Consider the following 15,636-nt stretch of genomic DNA (forward strand, 5'->3'; position numbering starts at 1 on the left):
ACACACTGTAGGATCTTGTGAGGGTTTCTTTACCTTTTTCCCCTCAAGTTCCTCGTAACATCTGATTGCTGAAAGTCACTTCCTGCATGTCACTCAGAAGCTAGGCAAGGGCTAATGGAACGGACAGATGTTGAGATGTTACATCAAGGAAAGTCCTTTTTTAAAGGGGCTTTAAAGCAAGGCAACTCACCTTTTTAAAAAAAATTAATTAATTAATGTATTTATTTTTGGCTGCATTGGCTCTTCGTTGCTGCGAGGGCTTTCTCTAGTTGCAGCGAGCAGGGCCTACACTTTGTTGCGGTGCGCTGGCTTCTCACTGCAGTGGCTTCTCTTTTTGCGGAACATGGGCTCTAGGAGTGCGGGCTCAGTAGTTGTGGCGCACGGGCTTAGCTGCTCATCGGCATGTGGGATCTTCCTGGGCCAGGGCTCAAACCCGTGTCTCCTGCATTGGCAGGTGGCTTCTTAACCACTGTGCCACGAGGGAAGTCTGGCAACTCACCTCTTAAAGTGAATTCAGTACTTGAATATTTGCACTGAGATAATTATTTAAAAGAAATGTAAGTTCTCACTGCCGTTTGCAATTCAGAAAGCAACCAGCATCCTGCTAAGTTCCTACATGCCAGTATGGGAGCTGGATAACACCCCTGCCTAAAAGCCAGCAAAGGCAGAGTAAAGACAGAAGCTCTGCATGTTTCTGTTAATCGTGGTAACTGTTTGATTCTGTAGTTTTCTGGTACAATTTTTTCTGTGCTTCCGAATGGCTCCTGAGCCCTATGGTATTTAACTGTCAACTCTTACAACCTCTCACTCCCCGATTTTTTATTTTGAAAAATTTCAAAACTACAGAAAGGTGAAAGAATACCTACCTAGATTCACCAACTGTTAACATTTTGCCATGTTTGTTTTGTCTCTCTGTCTCCACTCGGAACCATTTGAAATTGCAGGTATCATGACATTTTACCCTTAATATGCCTCAGCATGTTTCTCCAAGGATAGTCTCCTCAGAACCACACTTCTATTGCACTGATACAATAATCTTATCTAATATGTAATCCGGGGATGGGGTGGGGGAGGGGAAGTGGATGAAGATGGTCGAAAAGTACCAACTTCCTGTTATAAGATACATAAGTACTAGGGGTGTGATGTACAACATGATGAATATAATGAACACTGCTGTATGTTATATATGAAAATTGTTAAGAGAGTAAATCATAAGAATTCTCATCACCAAGAAAACAATTTTTTCTATTTCTTAATTTTACACCTATATGAGGTGATGGATGTTCACTAAACTTACTGTGAGAACCACTTCATGATGCATGTAAATCAAATCATTATGCTGTACACCTTAAACTTATAGTGCTGTATGTCAATTATATCTCAATAAAACTAGAAGAAAAAAATGTAATCCGTATTAAAATTTGCTCAGTTGTTCCAGTAATGTCCAGTAATGTAGTTGATTTTTTTTTTTTTCAGTTTAGGATTCACTCATTTAGCTGTGTGTCTCTTTAGCCCAGGTCCCTTGTTTTATAGATTGTCCCAAATGTGGAATTCATCTAGTTGTTTCCTCGTGATTATATTGAGGTTAATGGCTTCTGCAAAAGCAGTACAAGGTGATGTCTTCTACTCCCTGATACACCGCATCGGGGGTGCAGAATGCCAGGCTGGCGCTCCACGGGTGATGCTGAGTTTGATCACTTGTTTAACGTAGTGGCTGCCAGGTTGCTCCATTGTAGAAAGCACTTTCCCTTTGAATTTAATAAGTAAGGGTGGGTGATACTTAGAGGGGTGTGACTATCCAGTTCCACAATGACCTTTCACTCAGTGCTTTCAGCATCTGTTGGTGATCTTGCCTGAATCCTTAATTTCGTTGATGGTTACAAAATGATGATCCTATCATTCCTTCTACATTTTCTCCCTGGGGTTCTTTTGTAAAAAAGTTTCCCTTCCTCTCCTTTTTTTGAATATTACTATAGATTCAAAAATCCTTTTTAAAAAAACTCAATGGTTTATAATCCAAAAGATTATAAGTGTTTTAATACTGTGTGTTGCCTACTTTAGAAGTAGACAAGATGTATAAATTATAAATGTGAAATTTACCCCTATTCTCCCCCAACTCTGCAAAAAATCTCATCATACTGACCTTTGATTGTTGGGTCAGGCAGGAGTTAACAGTCATTACCTTTAGCAGTTAACTTCTGAAGATCACTAGCCACATTTTAAGTGCTTAATAGTCACATATGGCTGTAGTTACGTACTGGACAGCACTGATCATAGAACATTTCCATAATAGCAGAAAGTTCTGTTGAACAGCACTGTATTACAACATCCATGGCAGCACTATTTTAAAAAACCAAAACCCATTGGATGATAAGGATGTGTTACTGTAGGTTCATCCATTGTAACAAACAAGCCACTGTGGTATGGGATGTTGACAGTAGGGGAGGCTCTGTGTGTGTGGGGACTGGGATAAATGGGAACTCTGTACTTTCTGCATAATTTTGCTGTGAGCCTAAAACTGGTCTAAATAATAAAATTTATTAATTGAAAAATTTTAAAAAACCCAAATCTGAGAAACCTCTACAAGTCCACCAATAATAAAAACAGATAAATTGTGATATATTCACACCATAGAATGCTATTTGGCAATGAGAATGAATGATTTATGATTACACATGAGAATATGGATGAATCTCACAAACTCTGATTAAAAAAGTGAGATACGTTAAGGGTACATACCGTTGATTGTTTCTGTATGATATAAAGCGAGGCGAAAAGGTTAGAATAGTGGTTAGGTGGGTACTGGTCATGCTCTGTGCCTGCATCAGGGTGCTGGCTGCATCAGTGTTGCTTGTGAAAATTCAGCTATCTGTACATTTATGATTGTGCACTTTCTGTATACATATTGCACTTCAATAAAACATTTAAAAATTTTATTGAGGGTCTACATTTCGCTAACATAATGCCTTTTGTTTTAAAATTGCTCAAAATGGTTGTTGTTTCCTCTTTATACTGGAGACTTTAGAAAAAAAAATTTATTTATTTGGCCGCATCGTTGCGGCGCATGGGCTCTAGAGCACGCAAGCTTAGCTGCGGCAGGCATGAGGGATCTTCGTTCCCCGAACAGGGATCGAATCTGCGTCCCCTGCATTGGAAGGTGGATTCTTAACCACTGGACTACCAGGGAAGTCCCTATACTGGCACCATTTTTCCTTTCTGTAGGGCCTCTCACCCTCACCTGGTATACAGTACATTGAACACAACAGACAACAAATGGTTGTTAAGGGTGGAAATTTAAAACGATTTTCCTCACTTCTCCACAAAGACCGAAGATGGGAAAAGGCTGGTAAAACAAGATGGCAGTAAGTAGATTTCTGGCTTGCTGCCAAATTTTTCCTGGTTCCCCACCAAGAAGACATACGCTGCTATTGGTTTCTTGAGAGAAACCACACTTCCTTCTTATTTCCTGAAAAGTAAACAGATGACAGATGTATAGAAGGTTCTACTTGAAAAGGGTGGCATAGTCCTTGTAATTAAATATTGGAAAAAAAATTTCGAAACAAAAAATTTGATAATGTGATAATGACAATGACTGCACTTCATAAATTTAAGTACTAACCTGTAAAACAAGGGTGAGAATACTTAAAAATAAAAATTGCGAGGATGTTTAATGAGACATATTCTGGGCAGAAGCAAAGGTGAAAATATAAATTCCCTTTTCGTGGTGTCCTAGTTTGGGTTCCTCAGACTGTAAACAAAGACTGAGGTTCAGTTAGTTTATTCGGGTGGCACTTCCATGAAGCAGAAATGAGGAAGAGGAGAAAGTGAGACCGGGAAGGGAGAAAAGGAAAGGTGAGTTAATGAGATAGTTTTAGCTGTGGGCAAGTGGGGATCAGTTCCACCGAAGAACATGTAGAATGTACACACTGGGTGAAAGGGAAGCTGGGGTGCTTACCAACTGGCCCCCACTCCTTACTGGTTGGGGGTTACCCCAGGGAGTGTTAAGCCCCCAGCCCTTCTAGACTGCCCTGTGTACAGGCTGAGCAAGCTCCTGGGGTGCAGGAAAAGTCCTCAGGTGGGGAAGCAGAAAACACAGGGCTTGTGGAAAGCTGTGAGGCTACACAGGAACCGTGTATTGGGATGCAGGCGAACCCCAATTAGGCTAAGGGATGTGGAGTGGGTGGGGCATCTGCACAGACATCATCTCTAACCAGCAGTACATGCTAGGAAATTGAGTCAGATACTCTTCACAATTGTTACACACCCATGAATGTTAAATATCAAAGGCAAACATCAAAAAATAAGCCCTCACATTTACGTTCGACTTTTGACAGGGGTATCAAAATAATTCAATGGGGAAAGGCTAGTCTTTTCAACAAATGGTGTTGGGACTACTGGATATCCACACGCAAAAGAATGAAGTTGGTTTGTCCCCTAACTCACACCATATACAAAAAATCAACTCTGGCCCAAAGACCTAAATTTAAGAGCTAAAACCCTAAAACTCTTGGGAAAAAACACAGGAGTAAATCTTAGTAAACTTTTATTTGCCAATACTTTCTTAATACCCAAAGCATAAGCAACCAAAGCAAAAAAAGATAAATTTGGACTTCATCAAAATTAAAATGTGGTCAATGAATACTTATTAATGAACAAAAATTTTTAATTTTCCACATATAACAATTTTCAAATATACCAAATACATTATGGTCAGTTAGAGGCAAGGCTTTTTAAAAAATTTTTTTAAATAAAAAAAAATTTTTTTACCACTTTGGTTTTTGGCCACACCTCATGGCTTGCGGGGTCTTAGTTCCCCCACCAGGGATAGAACCCAGGCCCTTGGCAGTGAAAGCAGAGTCCTAACCACTGGACTGCCAGGGAATTCCTAAGGCAAGTCTTCTTAACCGTGAATTCATGAACTTTGGGGACCTGTGAATGTTCTGATACATTTTGCAAAATTGTGTAGGTGGGAATGTGCATTTCTCTGGAGAAAGCATTTATAACTTCCATTAGATTTCCAAAAATATCTATGACACAGAATAAGATAAGGATCTGAATTAAGGGAATAATGATGCTCAGAGAAAAAGAGAGACAAAAGTAAAGAAGTGAGAGGCTGAAGTACCCATGGTGTATTATAAGGGTGATTGTAAAAGGTCAACTGCCCTTGTTGGTCAGCTACTCTTTTTTTTTTGCGGTATGCGGGCCTCTCACTGCTGTGGCCTCTCCTGTTGCGCAGCACAGGCTCCGGACGCGCAGGCCTAGCGGCCATGGCTCACGGGCTTGGTTGCTCCGCGGCATGTGGGATCTTCCCGGACCAGGGCACGAACCCGTGTCTCCTGCATCGGCAGGCGGATTCTCAACCACTGCGCCACCAGGGAAGCCCGTGGTCAGCTACTCTTGATGGTCCTAAGTAAGGACATCAAGGATCGCTACACCTAAAACAAGAACCAGCTACTTAGTTGCCACTTTCCTCACTTGCTGTGGGTTTGGCTATAGAAAAATCCACGCTCCCCTCTGGGGAAGAGACTCACGGTGACTTTCAACAGAGGACTATGCTCTTCAAGGGCTTTTAAAAATCACCTGTGCTACCCCTATTCCAAGATCTGATATGCCTTCTGCCATATTAGGGGTGTGTGTTGGGGTATGTATGTGAGATGGAGAATCACAAATCTCATAATGTACTCAAAAATCCATCTAAAATCCCAGCATGTTTTAGCAGATTAAAATTGTTTAAATAATGTGAAATGTCCAAATTGCAGTGTAGCTACATGAATAAGAAATCCATAAGTGGCAATTTAATTTTAATATCACTTCAAAAAATTCCCAGTTTACAAATTACTATGCATTTGTATATATGTTTACACAAATAAACATACATCATTCATTTCCTCATCTCAGATTCAGCCTCCTACAGGAACAGGTTTCTGGGGCTCCAAGACAACCCTGTTAACTGGAGTTGGTGCTCTGAGGAGCCCCTCGGTCTTGATATCAGCTGCTGGTCTTGATATCACAAGGGCAGGGTCCACCCTATAGCACCACAGATGCACAGTGCAGATGCTACTTCTGTTGCAGCCCAAGCTCACGTATCCAGGTGCTTATAGAGTCTACGACTTTTCTCTTTTTTATTTCTGTTGCCATGTTTTTTCCAGGGCTTCCCAGCCCCAGTCTCAGAGCTCACAGTAGCTGCCGTCACCAGGCCACTCCCAGGCTTGTAGCCCATCACAGCCTGGACTCCTTTGGTCAAAGCTCTCACATTTTCCTCGGAAATAAGAGAAAATATTACTGGCTATGTCAGCAGTCTTCTTTACAGGATATGCACAGGATTGCTCATGGAGAACTCCAAGAGAGTGGACTTCCATCTCTCACTGGTCCTCTTTCTCTCCCCACTCCTTAAATAAGTTTCTCAGTGTTTTGTCTTCACTTCATTCTCTTTGTCCTCAACTTTGTTTAGTCCATGGCTTCAAACAACATCTATAACTAGGCTCAATACCAGCTATTTTCTGGAAATCTCTATCTTGATATCAAACTTCAACCGGCCGCAACCCAAAGTTAGTTAGAAGCTGACTCTCCATTCTTTATTTTGGCGAGTGGTATAAGAAATATGCCCAGCCCTGAAGATGGCACACACTCTGTCTTCCTTATCTATTACATACAGCCAGGCATTAAGTTCTGTGGATTCCACTCTCAAGAACTTTGTACATCTTTCCCCCTCTTCTCCAACCCCACTGCTCTAAACCAGGTGTTCATCAGCTTTCACTTTCACTGCAAGACTCCTCAAATCCAGTGTGCACATTTCTATCAGAGTTCTCGATTCTGCATCTCTCTAGTCCTGTCCTCACAGATCTCTGATGGCCGCCTGTGGCCTGGGGAATCAAGTTCATATTCCCTCACATGGCACACAAGGCCACCTACAACATGGGCTCTTTACTGAAAAAATCCACACTCTCACATCTTTTTGCCTTTGTTCATGCTACTCCTTCTGCCTGGAAATCTGGCCCTCACCACTTCTTCCAACTGACACATTTTTATTTGTTCCTCAAAATCCAGCTTAAATATCACTTCCTTTCTGTACTTTAGCAAGGATGTGGAGAAATTAGAACCCTCATACATTGCTGATGGGGATGTGAAATGGTGCAGCCACTTTTGGAGAGTTTGGCAGTACCTCAGCTGTTAAACTTAAGAGTTCCCACATGACCCAGCAATCCCACTCCTAATGTATATACCCAAGAGAAATGAAATATATGTCCACACAAACACTTGCACATGAATGTTCATAGCAGCATTATTCATAATAGACAAAAAGTGGAAACAACCCAAATGTCCAACAACTGATAAATGGATAAACAAAATGTGGTCTATCCATTCAATGGAATATTATTTGGCAATAAACAGGAATATAGTACTGATATATGGGTGAACCTTGAAGCCATTAGGATAAAGAAGCCAGTCACAAAGGACCACAGAGCATATGATTCCATTTACATGAAACATCCAGAATAGACAAATCTTTATATACAGAAAGTAGATTAGTGGTTGGCAGGGGCTGGGGGCAGAGGGGAGTGGAGACTGAATGCTAATGGGTACAGGGTTTCTTTTTGGAGTGAGTGGTGATGGTTACATAACTCTGCAAATATCCTATAACCTACTGAACCGTACATTTTAAAAGCGTGAATTTTATGGTATGCGAATGTTATTTCAATAAAGCTGTTATACAAAATGTACTGGATCAGATGTTAAAGAAAAACTTTAAAACTTACCTGATGGAAAAAAATTTTGTCCACTACATTTTCAATCTGATTTGCTTTTTTATTTCTGCGCAGCTGCATTTTTATTTCCCCACCATTCTCTTTTTTCTCTAGGAATCGCTGGTGTTGATACTGAAAGGTCAGAGGATCTCTTCCAGGAGGAGGATGGCAGTACAGGAGTTTACCCTGTAAAGACAACATGCATGGTAACAGCACATCCTCAGGGCCATCTGTTTGAGAGTCCACAGAGGAGGCCTCTCCATGGTGCACACTCTGATGGAACTTTCAGCCTTTTGACAGCTGAGCTGAGTTTTGCTCACTGCAACTAGAGTCCCAAATTACACCCTGATGATGATCGTTAGTGTTCTAGAGGCCTACCTCTTCCCACAGCTCCCACACAAGAACAAAATCTTCCCTGTGCCCCCCTTTACCTTGTTTACCATACTCTTCAGTACATGTATATGATTATACTTAAGAGAATATTTTCCAAAACAAAAGCCAGGACGTAGTTGGACAGTGTGGCTGTACTAATGGGGACACTGGGCCTGTTGCTGTTGTCCACTGGGTGCCAAGTTTCCTCTTTCCACCATAAACACTCTAAAAACTGTGGTTGTTTTTAACTCATCTCCCCTACCCTCCATAGTTTCACAAATGGTAAATGAATAAATTCATCTATACAAATATTCTATTAACTGTTTTCCTCCTGAATTAAAAAAAAAAAGAGAATATGGCTGCCCTCTTCCACTTCTATGCTCCAAGCTCCGCTGATGGTGTACTGAGAAAAGGAGGGAATAAAGTGAAATCCTCACAACCAATTAAGCCCCTGGAATGCTTTTTTGTGGAAAGAAGGAGCTTAATAAATAAAAACTACTGGGGCTAATTAAGTGCCAGGCACTGAGCTTAGTGATGCGTGTGTGTGTGTGTGTGTGTGTGTGTGTGTGTGTACGTCTCCACACACATAGACTGTTCTCATTTATTTCCCATAATAATCTCATGAGATAGGTACTATTAATTCCTATTTTACTGAGGAAGAAAACCCAAAATTTAGCATGTCCTCACTTGTAACAGGAGAATAATACCTCACAGACTTACATATTTTTAATGAGATGACAAATGTAAAACATTTAGAACTATTCTTAGCAGGGCTAGCTTTGAATAAATGTTAGCTATGATTATTATTGTTACTGGACAAGTGTTGGAAGACAGGTATATGAACAGCTACACTACAAGGAATACTGTGATATAGCTGCGGTAGAAACACCCAAGGGCTAGAGGAGATGGAAAAACTGGAGACATAAATTTATCACCTTCACTGCAAATAGGTATTTAGAGACCTTCATCTCTTTCATATTATGTCAGTCACTTCTATGATTTATATGATGGATCAAGAATATAATTCCAGTTATGGCACAATATCAATGAGAAGATATCTCCTTTATAACCCAGCTGGTTGCCATTACCCTAAACATACGCTGTGGAGAAAGAAGACCTACTTATTCCAGAGGAATGAGAAGCAGGGTTCACTTACATTGACATAATCCTTCAGGATGTAGCGTGCAGATCGAGGTTGGTCTGGCTGTCCATGTGCTGTCATGAATCCTCGCATACCTGTGAGGAGAAATGAATTTTGCAAAACCTAAGTTAGAAAACATCACAACAAAGACAACTGAGGTGATGGAAATCTAGCCTTTCTGTTATTACACTGTGCATTCTCACTTAACCTTAAAAAAAAAACAAATCAATTAATAATGTAGAAAACATTTTGGTTAGCATTACAAAAACATCTGATAATCCAGGAGAACAGACTATATTGTTACATCTGATCTTCTGACAACCACCTAGCAACATGCTGTAACACATTCAATCTCTCTCTACTCTAGTCATTTCTTCTATCTCTCTGATTTTAATTATTGATTCAAGGAGGCTACTTGTACAATGCTATGTTGTCAATATTATTAGCAAAACTCAAAGCAACAGAGCAAGTTTTCTTATTTAATGATACGTCTACACCTTTTTCAGTTTCCCAAACATACAACGAAGATCCCTTTAATACTAACACAATTAGAAGGGAGTAGCAGAGCACAGCGGGTAAGAACACAAGCTTTGGCTGACAGATTCAAAACTCAGTTCCCTCCCATACTAGCTGTTATGTTGGCTCCTTCAGTTTAGAAGAAAGTATCAATAGTTAGAACCGTACACAAAAATACATTTAGGAAAAGGAAAAAAAAAATCTAAAGATTAAAAAAAAAAAAGGATTACAGTAGAATAGTTTTTCCCAAGTAAAACACCAAACCCAACAAAACTAAGAAGGAAAAACATTGTTGGCCTTCTCTGGTGGCGCAGTGGTTAAGAATCTGCTTGCCAATGCAGGGTACATGGGTTTGAGCCCTGGTCCCAGAAGATCCCACATGCCGTGGAGCAACTAAGCCCATGTGCCACAACTACTGAGCCTGCACTCTAGAGCCCACGAGCCACAACTACTGAGCCCGTGCGCTGCAACTACTGAAGACCGTGCACCTAGAGCCTGCGCTCCACAAGAGAAGCCACCACAACGAGAAGTCCATGCACCGCAAAGAAGAGTAGTCCCAGCTCGCCTCAATCAGAGAAAAGCCTGCGCGCAGCAGCAGAGACCCAATGCAGCCAAAAAAACTTCCCCCAAAAAACAAAAAAACCACATTGTTTATTAAAGTCGTTAACTTCTACAGGGCAAAAGAAATCATAAATAAACACTGGGAAAAACATTTGCAGCACAGGTAACAAAGAACTCCTACAAATCATTATGACAAAAACAAATGATGCATAGAAAAAAGTGATTCTCAGAAGACAAAATGGCTAACAAATATATGGACAGATGTTGAATTTCACTAATATTTTAAGAATGTTTAGTCATCTGTTTTTACAAACTGGTTTTGTCCTCACTCTCTTTGATTTCATCAGAGAGAATCAGATGAAAAATCTTGAAAGTCTCACATTTCTTTCAGTTTTATCTGGAAATCAAACCAGATGCAAAGTTCAGTGCAAAGTCTACCTTTCCCCATCTTTCAGGTTAGCACACTGGAGAGGTCTAGATTAGGAAATCTGGGTTCTCACTGAGGCTATGCCACTGACCAGACACCACCTTGGGCAAATCATTTCATGCTCTGATTTCAGATTACTTGTCTTAAGAAAAGGGGGATGAGAGGTGAGGGAATCTTTAAGGCCCTTCTTGTCCTATGATTTTGTGACTATAGCAGTCTTGCAACAAGTGCTTAGTATTCATCCTCTTTAAAGTCGCTCAACTAAAGTAAATTCAAGGTCTGATTTTAACCATATAAGTGTGGTTTATATCAAATCACCCTTCTCTGCCAGTAAATACTCAAATAACCTGAACTGCTTCCCGGCTGGGGGAAATTCCTTACAAGGCAAGCCACACATGCATGGAAATTTTTTTAACACCACTTTTTCTTTAGGTAGATACGCGTCTTTCCAGATTACCTTTAAAGCTTCTGTTTAAGGTAAATAAATCACAATGAATTGGAGAAATGACAAAGATAATTCCCATGCAGAAAAAGAAAAAGCCAACATAGCCTTAGATCAGAAGCCCTGTGTCTACACTTGGGTCCTAGGCCTCCCATAGGAAAGGGCCTGAGAGAGCCTGGGAAGATGTGTCTCCCAGGCACTTGATTTCTATGATGAATACCCGAGGAAGAGGCAAAGGATACAGAGCAGCTCCTTCTCTAACTCTAAGAAGCACTTAACACTGAAGTAAAATACCACTCAGGCAGTGGCCGGCTCTCCCTCCTTTACTGCTGCACCAAGTCAGCTACCTGGAGGCCACTTGGTGGGCAAGACCAACAGTATAACAAAAGTATCAATAAGGAAAAATTCTGAACTTGTACCCTTGCAGAGTATTTCTCTTAGTAGCTATACTATTATTTTTTGTTCATGTTTTAAATCACAACTCACATCCATAAGCCGTCAACAGTTCTTCTGACGTTGGAGGTCGCTGGGGATCTTCATCTTCTCTAGGCTTTATGATGTCAATGCCGTACGTAGCTTCTAAAACACGTCTTGGAATATTCTGGCAAATGTAAGATTGTCAAGGAATCCGTTTCTTTGAACTGACCCCCTCCTCCTCCCCATGGTGTCTTCTAAGAACATGGTATTTCAGCACCTCTGTGACAAAAAAACTTTTCACCTCTCCAGAGAATAAGTATGATTATTCGTTAATTTAAATGACTTTTCTCCCCTCTTTTAAACAAAACCTTATGCTCAATGATCACTTCCAAATGTATCCTTTAAAAATATTAAAATATTATCTCTGAAACAGACCTTAAAGATGACACACTTTTATGTAAATACACTATACATTTGTGAGATGACCCTAATTCAGACATAAAGCACCAAGTCTTTGTTTCTAATCCTTACAACTATGTAAGGAGTGATTATTTTTTCCTCCCCTATTACCCAGATTTTTCTTAAGCCCTAATATACACATAACAACCAAAATTTTGGCACAGCACAGAGGATATTAATGATATAGGTGGGAGGTGATCTCTCATCTGGTCAATCGGGAGGATTCCACTGCAAATCATCTCGGCTTTGGTAGAGACAAAGGATGGCATCACCAGGCCTGGGCAGTCACATAAGCATAGGCCAGGTTCCACATAAAGAGTCTGAAAGACAAGTAAGAGGTTTATGCTGGGCATACAGCACAGGAGGGGAAAGAAGAGCAGCGCACGAGTGGCAAAGAACTTTAGAAAACACCCAGAGGGAGGAACTGGCGGAGAAGGAAATACAGAGGCCGATGCTGTAGAAATACCTGAAAATGCTTGGTGTGACCGGGCGTGGCAGACACAGACACCTTCTTGTTGCCCATGATGGTGTTGATTGTCGAACTCTTACCAACGTTTGGGTAGCCCACCTAGAAGGGTGTCAGAAGCAATGTTTACAGTATAAGTTGCCAAGGATCACAGGATGCTGAAAGCCTACCCTATCTGAAAAGCCTACCTAAAGGTAAGAACATTGGACTGGAAGTCTGAAGACAACCCTGAAAGCTCTCATTCTAGTATCTCTTGTAAGTGACGGGACAGGTAGGGATGAACTGGGAGACTGTAGGAGATAATCAATATGAACAGTGGTGTAACCAATATAAGCCTTGAGAAAGTTCATTCTTTGAGTTGGGCTTTGCCTGTCACCCGGCCTGCTCCCAGGATGCCCGTGGGCAACAAGAGGGCATCAATGTTCCCTATGACGCCAGGGCCTGACCGATCTCTGGAGTTCCAGTGTAGCTACCAAAGGATGGGGAATACAGACCCTCACAGAACAATTTTATGACACATTTCATCTTACCAGTCCAACAGTAAGTTGTCCATTCTTCACCTTCTTTCCAGAGTGTAGCTGCTTAAAGATCTCCAGTAATTCCTGCTTGGATACCAGGTGGCTAAAATTGTGTATCTGCCTCTTCTGTGGGGTCATCCTTCCTTGCGCCTCAGAATCCGCAGTGCAGCTTCCCTTCCAATCCTGGCCACGGGCCTCCTCGTCAGGGCTGCCGCCCTCTTCTGAACACGTCTGCCAGTCCTCCTCCTCCTCCTCCCGACAGTCCTCATACTCGCTGTCGTCTTCATCACTCCTGGCAACTTCATTAAGTGAAAGATGTTCAGGCTCTCTGTGTAGAATTTCAGCTTCGTCACAACTGGAGTTTTCAAACTCAGCTGTGATGGCCTCTCCACTGTCTCCGTTTACTTCTTCCTGATGAAATAGCAGAAACCACAAAAGTTCAGAAGTGTGTAACAACTGCACTCTTCACTCTGGTGAACAACATTCAGAGTTGGTTATCTAAGATGAACAGAGGATAAGGAAAGTTATGAAGGAGAAAGAAAAAGGGGAATAGAGGGAGAAGATAGCATGAGGATATAACCACACAACAGTGGTGTCCTCTGGAGTGGTGGACCTTCACTTTACACAGTTTTGTATTATTTGAACTCTGTACAAATAACATGTATTACTTTTCTAATAGGTAACTCTTTTGCCTATTAAAAGAAAGCAAGGGTTTAGAAAAACCTGTATCAAGCTGAACTCCTTGGCAGTACATTTTTCTTTGCAATAGGCTGTAGAATAAAACAAAGCATTTCTCATAAACAATAAAACATTTAACATTCTCTTCTGTAAACAAATCAAGAAGGGTATAATTTGTAATCTGAGCTTCATTGTATATTTGCATTTTCAAAGACAGTGGTTTGCATAGTTAAGGAAACTGCTATTCTTTTATAACTGTCTTTAATAAATCATAGCACCATGGAGCATAGGTCCCTGTGTGTGAAGTATGAGAGCAATAAAACTCAACTCTGCGCAAGCACATTATTCACCAACCAACGATTTCCTTTGAAAAGAGAAAGGTAAAAATCATTTACGATTCATGGGTGTGTTAATCTTTCTGAATTCCTATGGATAACAAAGCAGAAATATGGCAATTTATAGTGTTACCAATCAGTATCAACAAGGGAGAATTGATTCAGATTTGGAAGTGATGGAAACCTATCATTTCCAAACAATCTAGCATTACAATGAGTAGCCACCACAGGAGAGGGCATGATGAACTCGGTTAAATTGGCATCCTACATTTTAGGAAAGAGATATTAAAAAAAAATGTCAGGGAAAAAAGGTATGATTTCATTGTCATTCCTGGCAACTCAAAAAGAAATATGGAATTGGAAGCAATTTCTATGATAAATGAGCAATAAATGTAAAGAAGTCACTGTGTGCTCTTCTGCAGAACACAAGAACGTAAACTGAACATGAATGTGTATTAGGAAAACTAAGGCTAGAAGCAGTTTTGGTTCAGGAAAAATGATAAAGACAACAAAAGGACTTTGCAGTAGTTACATCAAAAATAGAAAGAAAGAAGGGAAAAGTCAATGTTTTGGGGGAACACAGTGCAATTTAAGAGATGGCCAAGAGAAAACCAAAGTACTCAATTCAAAAAAAAGTCCTTGGGCTTCCCTGGTGGCGGAGTGGTTGAGAGTCCGCCTACCGATGCATAGGACACGGGTTTGTGCCCTGGTCCGGGAGGATCCCACATGCTGCAGAGCAGCTGGGCCCGTGAGCCATGGTCGCTGAGCCTGTGCGTCCGGAGCCTGTGCTCCGCAACGGGAGAGGCCACAACAGTGAGAGGTCCGCGTACCGGGAAAAAAAAAAAAAAAAAGTCCTAATTTTTTAAAATAAGAAAGGTTAAGCAACCATAGAGAAAGAACCAAACTTCAGATAGGTGAGAAAACAGTGAATATCTATTTTTAATAAGTTCATGTTTGATACTCAAATGACAGATGTGATTAGATATATCACAATGGTAGCTGGTTACCTGACTTGGAAAATCATGAAAGCAGATTTCAGAAGACCTGGGAGGAATAAATAGGGTTCAACTTTTAAAAAGGAAGAAAGAATATCTTCCATAAATCATGCACTGTTAATCCAGAGTCTGACAGGGAAGCAATTCCTCAAGTTAGGAAATTCCTCCAAACAATCCCTCCCCTGACAGCAATGGGAGGCAACAAGGGTTCCCTGAGAACAGAGGGTGCAAACATCCCACTTCCCTTTGCAACCTACTCCTTGGCTGATAGGTCAGGGAATACCACAGATGTAAAAGATGAAATGAAACACATAAAGTACTCAGAATAGTAGTGCCTGGCTAAGAATAAGTTTTCTATGGGTTAGTTTTTATTAACAGTAATAACAGAATAACTATTGTTATAGCCTTTCAAATACATCTGTATGCATCACACTAAAATGCTTGGTACTGAGCGCTCATTAAGTCCACAAGAGTTCACAGAGCTCTATCCTTGGCTCCGGTCTACCCAACAGTGTTATCAGTGACCAGAAAGAATATATAGAAGGGCCAATACAAACTCTGCAG

At 40.8% G+C, this 15,636-nt stretch overlaps 1 protein-coding gene across 1 annotated transcript in view; it reads right to left on the minus strand.

The window, feature by feature from the left end:
- Positions 1-5,773: 5,773 nt before the first annotated feature.
- LSG1 (large 60S subunit nuclear export GTPase 1) overlaps positions 5,774-15,636 on the minus strand; it is a 28,151-nt gene continuing 18,288 nt past the window's right edge. Inside the window, exons 8-14 of the mRNA XM_067034257.1 lie at positions 13,077-13,475; positions 12,547-12,648; positions 12,257-12,400; positions 11,691-11,814; positions 9,274-9,353; positions 7,758-7,931; positions 5,774-6,259 (exon numbers count right to left, since the gene is read on the minus strand). Coding sequence (XP_066890358.1) covers positions 6,080-6,259; positions 7,758-7,931; positions 9,274-9,353; positions 11,691-11,814; positions 12,257-12,400; positions 12,547-12,648; positions 13,077-13,475 — 1,203 coding nt within the window. The 3' untranslated portion in view covers positions 5,774-6,079. The remainder of the gene's footprint in view (positions 6,260-7,757; positions 7,932-9,273; positions 9,354-11,690; positions 11,815-12,256; positions 12,401-12,546; positions 12,649-13,076; positions 13,476-15,636) is intronic.

The sequence above is a fragment of the Kogia breviceps genome, chromosome 5 (assembly GCF_026419965.1).
Source record: "Kogia breviceps isolate mKogBre1 chromosome 5, mKogBre1 haplotype 1, whole genome shotgun sequence".
Taxonomy (NCBI): Eukaryota; Metazoa; Chordata; class Mammalia; order Artiodactyla; family Physeteridae; genus Kogia; species Kogia breviceps.